The sequence below is a fragment of the Momordica charantia genome, assembly GCF_013281855.1.
Source record: "Momordica charantia cultivar OHB3-1 chromosome 3 unlocalized genomic scaffold, Mcharantia_2.0 BLBB01000003.1, whole genome shotgun sequence".
NCBI lineage: Eukaryota > Viridiplantae > Streptophyta > Magnoliopsida > Cucurbitales > Cucurbitaceae > Momordica > Momordica charantia.
Window position 1 is genome coordinate 1,345,231 of NW_028275161.1, and position 9,664 is coordinate 1,354,894.

Genomic DNA, 9,664 nt, shown 5'->3' on the forward strand with positions numbered 1-9,664 from the left:
AGATCTTTGGGAGGAACATTACCAATTTAGTAATTAATTTTAACTATTTTTAGAATTTAAAAATAAAAAGAATAATAAATATATATAACTTATATCTATTTACTGGAAATTTTATTTTGTTTATTTTTTAGTAGTAAATTATTATTTACTAGTATAAATAATTAGTTTTAAAAAATATTTAATATATATTTTCATAATTTAGTAAAATAGTTAATAAAACTTATTATTTAAAAATGGAATCAGGGAAGAAGTCGGGGCATGAGAAATACATTCCCTATTTTTAGAGCTAAGTAACCAATCTTGCAAGAAATTTTGTAATCCCTGATGTATAGACATGAAAAATAAAATTTAGAGAGATAAAAAAAATTATTTAAAGAGAAATTTAATAGAATAAATTTAGAAAGATAAATAAAACGATTTAGAAAAAAAAAAGTTAGAGAAAGAATTTACCGAGAGAAAAGTTAAATAGAAAAATTTTAGAGAAATAGAGTAAAGTTGAGAGCAAAACAAATGAAAGAGAAATTATAATGAGAAAAACTTTAAAAAAGAAATCGGAAAAATAAATAAATGAAAGAGATAAAAATTATAGCGAAAGAAAGTTGAAAGAGAAAGATTAGATAAAAAAAAAGGTTTCAGATAAATTTACTACTTAAAATTAGATTAGAAAAAGAAAGCAAATATAAAAAGGTAAAATTTTGCGGGGAGAAATAATAGTAAATATTCTAGACATGAAAATTTGAGAATGAGAAAGATAAATTTTGTAAAAATAAATTAAGCACAAAAATATTTGAGGAAAAAAGATTATTAGAGAGAAATATATCAAATAAGAAGGAGAATGAGATTTTGAAAAATAAAAATCTATTTTAAAAACTATTTCTTTTTATAGAAATTTTAAAAACAGCCCAAATAAAATGTTTTTATTTTCTTGTTCACATTTTTAATTGGTTTCAAAACATAAATAAATATTGTTTTATCATATTTGAATTCAATGATGTTGAGACCATACAATTCATTTTTTTTTATTAGTAATGAGAAAATAAAAATAAGAAACAAAAATGCTACTAAATAGGCTTGAAATAGTTATGAAACGATCCGAAGTTTAATCTTAAAGGAACAAGAAAACAAAGATGAAAACAATACTCCTTTATCATATTTTTCAAACATTTCCAATATTGTTGGCGGAAGCGATGTGACTTGGACAAACTCCAATTACATAAAAGGTTAAATTTGAATCTTTGGATTTTAGAATGATACAAGGTATGGGCTCAGTGATGAAATGGACCATTCAAAAACAGAAAAAGGAAAAAAGGAATTTTAGTAACAATTTAATCCTCCAATTTTAGCATATAACAATTTAATTTGCATAATTTTGAAATTTGAAAGAGTTTAGTTCTATTATGAAATGACCTTACAAAAATTAAGTTTCAATTTTTATTATATAATAATTTAATATTTGTAATTTAATAAACACATTTGATTCTTCATCCATTTATGAGAAATCCTATTAAATCTTTACAACTACATCATAACAAATTTTAACTATAATATGACTAAATTGTAACATATTAAAGTTCTGGAGCTAAATTGTTACCAATTTAAAGATACAATAACTAAATTGTTACGTACTAAAATTCAGAAATCAAATCGTTACTTTAATGATAGATCAGAGATCACAAGTATTTTTTAACCAAAATAAAATGAATAATGATCTACTAAAAGTTTAATAAATAAAAAAAAAGAATTAAATTACTAGTTTAACCTTTAGGGTGATACATTCATAAACTTTAAAATCTATCTAATAGAATCCCTGAACTTTCACTAATTGTATCACATTGGTCATTAAGGATTCGTTTGATAATTGTTGGATAAGCAATTCAATTTTAACCATTTTGATGTAAATTAAAAAAAAAAAAAAGTAGTCCTATTTTTCAAAATCTGATTTTTTTCACTAATACTCAACTTTTTTTTTTCTTTATCATATTTATCTCTAAAAAATTTATTTCCCACTCTAAAAATTTTTTTATTTCTAAATTTCTCTCTACAAATTTTATTTTTCTCTCTTTAAAATTTTCATATTTTGAATATTTATTACTATTTGCCTTTCTCCAATTTTTCTGTATTTTTATTATTTTTTTTCTAACAAACCAGTTTCAAATTTTATTTTTCTCTCTTTAAAATTTTCATATTTTGAATATTTATTACTATTTGCCTCTCTCCAATTTTTCTGTATTTTTATTATTTTTTTTCTAACAAACTAGTTTCATTTCGCTCTCTAAAAATTTAATATTTTTCCTCATTTTTTCCTCTATAAAATTTCATCTTTTATAACTTTTCTTTATCTTCGTAATCTAATTTTTACTCTGAAAATTATATCTTATTTTCTCGTTCAATTTTCTTTCACTCTGTAACTTTTATTTATCTCTATATTTATTTATCTTCTCTAAAAGTTATATTTTGAATATTGTTTTTATCTTTCCGGCTATAATTTTTCTCTTTCTTTATAATTTCTTTTTTTTCTTTAACATATCTTTTCCTCTCAACTTTATTTTTTTTCTCTAAAATTTTTCTCTTTTCATCTTTACTTTTCTTTCATTATTTTTTTTCTAAATCTTTTTATTTCTCTCTAAAATTTATCTTCAAAAAGTTTATTTACATATCTAAACTTGTATTTTCATGTCTCTATATCAGGGGATGACAAAAATTTCCACAGGATCAAGTCCCAAAAATAGGAAATGCATGTCCCGACTTTGTCCTCATCCTCGATTCTATTTTTTAAATAATTAATATATATTTATTACACTTTTTATAAACTTAAATTCTAAAAATAATTAAAAACAATTATAAAATCGATAATTTTTCTCGAGAACATCTCTCAGACTGAAGAACGAAGTAGAGACGGGGACTAAAAATTTTCACGAGCACGAGAATGAGGGATAGCATCCTCACTCGCATCCACACCATTGTCATCTTTGTTCTACATAAAATTTTCTCTCTAATATGCATTTTTAATTTTCTAACTTTTTAAAAAAAAAACTAAAAATGGTTACAAAACATATTTTGGTTTTCTATTTTTTAAAAGCAAAAAACAAAAAATGGTTATCAAACGTATATGGTTTTTCTTTTTTAAAAAGAGAAAATCAAAAATAAAAAACTAAAAGCAAGAAAAACCAAAAATCAAAAACAAAAAATAAAAATGGTTACCAAACGGACCCTAAACTTTAAAAGTGTCTAATATGTCCCTAATCTTTAGGGCCTAGTAGACATTTGGATTTATTAGACACAAAATCAAAAGTTCAAAGACCCATTATTCCCAGACACTTTAAACTCGGCCACCTAAGACACAATCCTAAAATCTCAATTACTAAATTGTAATTTGAAAAGAGAAAAAGAAAAAGAAAAAGAGTAATGCCAATGGGACATTGATGGTATTCAAGTCACAGAAAGTGAAGCCGCCATAGAATACCACCCAGGAAACTTGGATTCTGAAAAGCTTAAAAGATAATCAGCTTTAACTTTTATCAGGACTCTCAAAAGTAAAAAAAATATACACTAAAGTTTCAACTCACCAGTGGCTTTCTTCTGCTTTGGACCACTAGAGAGAAAAAGATTATAAATTGCATACCTGGTGGAGTGGAGTCTTCGTCCGTCCCATGAGGTGGGAATCTGAAAAGAGAGGCAAAAAAAATGCAGAATATCAATGAATGGCCATGACACAGTGGTTAGGAATCTAATACCACCTCAATTCAGCACCTTTGGAATGGGATTCCTTCTCTAATTCTCCACTCTTTATTTTCTATTATTCAATGGATTAGAGGAACCAAAACCCTTATTTTACTAAAGGGAATAGCAGCCAACGCCAGCAGGATGGGCAGGCCCCAGCAACCAAATGTTTTCATTCACCCACTTCGAACATTCAACCTGCCTGAACAGGAACTATAAACAACATTTTTATTTTTAAGTTTATATCCGAGCTAGCTTGCACGTACATCACGTACATTATAACAATTTTCTAACCCTACTATGTTTGGTAGTCAAGAAAACTCGTAAGACATGAAATCCTAAATATGTGATTATCATACTCTCGACCCGTTCTCTCTAGTTTCTTTACTCTTTTAATTACTAAAGTGAACCCATAGTGCTGAACTCTAAATAGGATCTCATTATACTTGGAAGTTTGGAACATAATTGGGGGATAACCTAAACCAAAGCGATCCTTTGGGATGTAGGTAAACTAATAAATAGGGAATGATGATATCGGTAACTATATTTACCATGAAGGCATGAACTTTGAACTCTGTCAGTCCTGAACTTGCATATGCTCTCAGAGCTGAAACTCTAGGAATTAGATTTGATTATATCAATTATCAACCCAAATGGAAGGTTAAAAACTTATAATAAAAAATATTTGGTAAGATTTATATTAACTAAATATCTTCTCTTCATTACATGGATTGCACATGAACTCAGTAAATCTCCTTTCCACAAATAGCAGTCATTACAGGGATTGCATAAATCAAGACCAGTAGAAAATCTACATTATTTACCAAGCATTAGTCGGATGTCACATCCATGCAAGTTATAAATGCTACACACTATATTTTGTCAATCTGACCGAATTCCACCCATGAAGGTCCTTGGATCAGGACAGTTGCCCGTAAACTGAGCTTGTGAGAAGTCAAAACCAGGGTTCTGCAGAGAATGATTAGTGCAGATTATATTTCAAGATTTCATAACGTGACACTTGACTGAGAAGACTTTTGAAGCCTTGAAGGAAAAGAAATGTATTCATGTAACTCAAAAATATAAAAACTTTTCAACAGCAGTCCATACAGAGGCAGTCAGGCAGATCAACAACTACGACACTGCCACTTGAGAATACAAAAAACCGGCACCCAATGAAATTTTACCAGGAATCCTACAACTGTTTTTCTTAAAAAGTAAAAACTGTGACCCATCCATAATCCATATTCATGAATTCTCTATCATTGTATGTGTTTAAGTGACACTCTGAGTGGATAACATTTGTAATGACTAAACCAGAATTAGACCAGAAGTCTTATGCAATGGATGAATATAACCCAGTTATTTTTATCCCATCTAACAAAATTTAAAAGCTTAAGAAAAATACAAAATCAAGGAATTCAAATTACAACAAACATAGTTGAAGCAGGGTACCCTTTCAACTTGACAATCGGTTTATTGGAAGTTTTTCCTTCAACTCCATTGGGATCCACGGATGCCTCCAAGGATAGGCTCCAGATGGAGTAGAGCCTTGCAGAGTGCACTCTTGAGCCTAGTGTGGATGCCATATGGAATGATTGGGCTCTCCCCTGACCCCTATCAATTAAAACTTGGGAAAATTTGGTTCATCTATCGACAACCCTATATCAGTTGATATAAGTACAAGTCATCTTAGGTACAACTTGAATGGAGAATTTTTTGTAAAGGAGAGGCCACCAATGTAGGGACATCACTTAAACATAGGGTGGACCTATTTGATTCTGGATTTTACCCCCCACTCGTTGAGTGCACCTAATTGAGTTCGTAAGAGATGTCTCTCTCAGTGATGTACGGGGTAGACTAGGCTCTCTCATATCATTTGCAGTCACTTGAAGCAATTTGACAAAACTGATTCATCTGTTTGGAATCAAAGTTTGAAATTTTACTTTCAAGTCTAGAGAGGAAATTTTGCCCCGGCTTCTCTCGATCATACTGGCTTATAGGTCTCAAGTTTGAACCTTTCAATAAGCTTAATACCAAAAAACCCTTGATGTCTCCTAGGTCTAGACCTTGGGGCGGGCATAAGTGCCTCTGGGTATAGGAAAGCAAAGTGATGACTCCTAGTTTTTTTTTTAAAAAAAAAAACTGTCTAGAGAGGAAATTTGTCCCAAGGAGAGGAGGACAATGCTGGGCGTCACATATGCATGGTGGTGTATCTATTAGGTACACTCAATTAAGTTAGATGCCTCCAAAAGATGAGCCAAATGGAACAGGCATGGAGAACGTTCTGATCCAGGGTGAGTATAGGAAAAAAAATTAGGCTATCTGGTTTGTCTATCATACATGAATAAGCTACCAAACTTTCGCTCAGGCATAAGTGCTCGTGCAATTTACATGAGTTACCACTGGTCAGTTCCCAGGAACTCAGTCCACCAAGTCTGGATAGCAAAACATTAAAAGTAGTTACTTCTATATTGGAACAGTTCAATGTTTATCGCTATAGTTAACTGAGCATATTAGCCTCTCTCTTCCTCTCTCTTCTCTCTTGTTTTTTTCAATCGTTGTTTTTTGCCATAATATCCTCATTTCAGCTATCAACATTTAGCACTTATTACAACATTCCACTTACTATTAACCATCAACCTGAGCAATAAAAAGTTCAAAACCCATGATCCTAGCCCCGTAGGATGACAAATCAAATTTGGTAAGTTGAAAGAATTGGTCTCTGAATAATCATGGTAAATCAACATAAAGATGAAAACCACAAAAGCATATTATATAGACTTCATGTAGTGTACACAAGAATAGCTGACCTCCTCTTGAAACCTCTGGAGCATAAGACGCTTCTGCTCAAGATCGGTAGAGTAAGGATCAAGTTGGCCCTGTCCCTGTATGGGAGAAGCCCATGTCTGACCCTTGTCCCTCTTCTGCAGTGTAATGTGCATTATGCCATCCTCTGCCACAGAAAAATAAAGCTATTACAGCATATAATAAACAACATTGGAGCAGTTTCAAGGGAACAACCTGTGCCATCGAATACTTATATTTATCTCAATCCTCCAGCAAAATTCAGTCCCATTGAACTTGTTTGATCTAAAAGGCATAACATTAAACCGCCTAGACATTCCATTTAGTCATCAAGCAATCGAGAATTTGCACTCACCTAGCGTCCAGAAAGAAGAATCCGTCTTCACAGGGCCAGTAAGGTCGTGCTGCAGATCAATGATCGGAAGCGATCGGTACAATCATAAACTTAAATCAAGCGAGAGAGAGAGAGAGGGAGAGATGAAAATTCAAACGTACTGACATTGAGATAAGGAGGATTCCCCTTGATGCCAACCTCGACATGCCTAGACTGAACCTTGCAGTAGAATTGCTTCGAATGAACATTTGGAGGCAAATTAATATACATGTTAACCTCCTCCAGAGTCTGATCCCATTCAAACACTTCCTGACCTGAAAAACGCCGTGCAAGCGAGAACAAATATCAAAAAGACAGGCACTACAGTGAATTCATTCGCTCCAATTGAAAATTCTCAAGATCAAATTGATGAAGAGAAAGCGTGAACCGTTGTGGAGGAAGCTATGGCGCTTTTCTGGAGCCAATTTCTCTTCCATTTCTTAGGGTTTGCTTCTCCCCTCTCCCGCGGTTTCTCTCTGTATTTCACACCAAGCTTTTCTTCACAAACGACAAGTTCCGGTCTAGTAAAGTTACCCGAAGCTTCTGGTTATTCCTGAACCGGACAAAAATCTTTACATATTTCCCTTGTGACTCCGAAAACTATTTGCTTTAGTACAACACGTGGGGATGGGGTTCGAACCCATGAACTTTTGGTCAGAGTTAGGTGCCTTATCCACTTGAGCTATGCTCGGTTTGGTTCCCCGAAAACTATTTTCATTCAATACTATTGTTTATTAAGGAGAAAATAACTTAACATAAATAAGTTCGGAAAATACTATACGAAAAAATAAATAAATAAAAAATTTCAAAAAACTAAATTGTCCGCTCGTCTAACTAAAGTCGGGGCCACCAATATAATAGAGATTTTTAAACTCATGACCTCTAAATTAAAAAGCAGGTATACTACCACTGTAACAGAGTGGTTCTTTTGTACTATTTTAGCATATGTCATCTCTCATGCTAGAATTAAAAAAAAAATCACATTGCGCCATGCAATTCGGAAATTGTAAAGTGGCACAAGAGACAACCTATAACTTTCCTAGCATTATTCTTAAAAATAGTTTGGGGTTGATATATAATTGTAAAAAATTTAAAATAAAGTATTATTAAAAAAAATCTCTAATTCCATCCGTTTCATCATAAAATAATTTTAGTTTGATCTTTGACACTATTCATGAAGGAGATTGTAAATGAGGGTGATCATTGTAGATAAATTTTGGGCAATCACAAATTATCACTAAATTATGTCATCATAATTGAAATCAATTAGAATTCGAGAAATGTCTCTAAATTAAATTAAATCAAAGACATTAAAATCTTGCTATTTAAATAATGTCATATTCTATCTTATAACCACTTTAGTTGGACCATCTAATTAGGTTGTGTCATAGATTGTGACACGTGTTATTGGAATTAAAACTTGGTCCAAATCCATTAAGTCATTCACCACCAAATTCATCTTTACAGTGAATAAAATTGGAGAAAATCTAAAGGAGGGACAAAATCAACAAGTACAAGTAAATGGTAGATCATCACATAGGGAAAAGACGAATTGCTAGAAAAAACACTATGAAGAAAAGCGTAAAATCAAAATGATCATAAAGTCAGAATCCGATAAATATAAATCAACAATTTAGAGATCGGTCATCCAAGAAGATCAACAAATCTAAGACCAATCATTCAAAAAGATTTATAAGTCGAGAGCCATCGTGACAAAAAGACGAGACAGAATAATACTTTTCTAAAATTTGTTAAGCAAGACTTAACTAGAAAAACCTTAGAGAAAAAACAAGAGGGAAATGAAAAGTCAAAACACAAAGGAAAATTCTAAAAGAAAAAACAATAAATTAAATGCTAAAAGAAACTTCCTTTTAATCACTCACTTTGAATACCCGGAAAAAGCTAGAGGTTAATCCAAAAAGATCAACCGTGAGAGACTAATCATCTAAGAAAGTCAACAAATTTGGTGTCAATCATCTAATAAAATTCATGTGTCGGATTGATCATCACAAGGATAAGATGAATAATTTTTCTACAACATTTGTTAAAGCAAAACTTAAGTAGAAAAATTTGAGAGAAAAAATGATAAATCAAAATTCAACGATAATCAGAATGCTCAAAGTCAAAAGAAATTCATTTTAATCACCCACCTTTAAGACCCATAAAACACCATATCCTTAGATTAACAAATTAGAGGCTAATCATCTAAGAAGATTCACAAGTTAGGAGTCGAGCCTGAACAACGAGGGAGCCAATCATCACATAAGGTCAACAAAACAAGTCGAGAAGCATATCATCATAGAAGATCAATAAGCTAGAAGATATAGATCATCTAGGAAGATTACAAGTCACATAAGGTTAGCTGTTTAGACATCTTGAAAAGTTCAAAGACCAAAAATGAAATAAATCAATAAGGTTAGAACTGGAATTATTACATGGAACTTCAAATATTTATCTATATCGACATTTCTCCTAATCATATAAATAAATAAAAACATAAATATATTATATAAAAAAAAGAAAGCACTGAATTTAGCATTTAGAAATCAAAATGAAATAAATAGATGAAAATAAATTTTAAATTGTGATTTTAAAGCTATAATTATAATTTTTTTTAGGGTGGAAATGTGGTGTACACATGTGTTAGTTGACTATTGTAATTATATATTTAAAAGAAAAAAATTGAAAAATGTGGAAGAGATGCCTTCTTATTTACAGAAGTGTCTTATTTCTTCCCTTTGAATCTCCTTTGCTTGCCTTACT

The 9,664-nt window shown here is 31.0% G+C and overlaps 1 protein-coding gene across 2 annotated transcripts; it reads right to left on the reverse strand.

Moving 5' to 3' along the window:
• Window positions 1-4,389: 4,389 nt before the first annotated feature.
• Window positions 4,390-7,448, reverse strand: LOC111018990 (HSP20-like chaperones superfamily protein). 2 transcript variants are annotated; one of them, XM_088121665.1, is made up of 6 exons: window positions 7,290-7,448; window positions 7,028-7,176; window positions 6,884-6,932; window positions 6,534-6,676; window positions 5,176-5,337; window positions 4,390-4,689 (listed from the first exon to the last, which is right to left on the reverse strand). In XM_088121665.1, exons 1-5 carry the CDS (start codon window positions 7,336-7,338, stop codon window positions 5,215-5,217), a joined length of 513 nt encoding a protein of 170 aa, XP_087977791.1. In that variant the 5' UTR covers window positions 7,339-7,448; the 3' UTR covers window positions 4,390-4,689; window positions 5,176-5,214. The 2 variants fall into 2 exon arrangements, with proteins under 2 accessions (XP_087977791.1, XP_022150966.1); XM_022295274.2 differs by lacking the exon at window positions 5,176-5,337.
• Window positions 7,449-9,664: the final 2,216 nt, after the last annotated feature.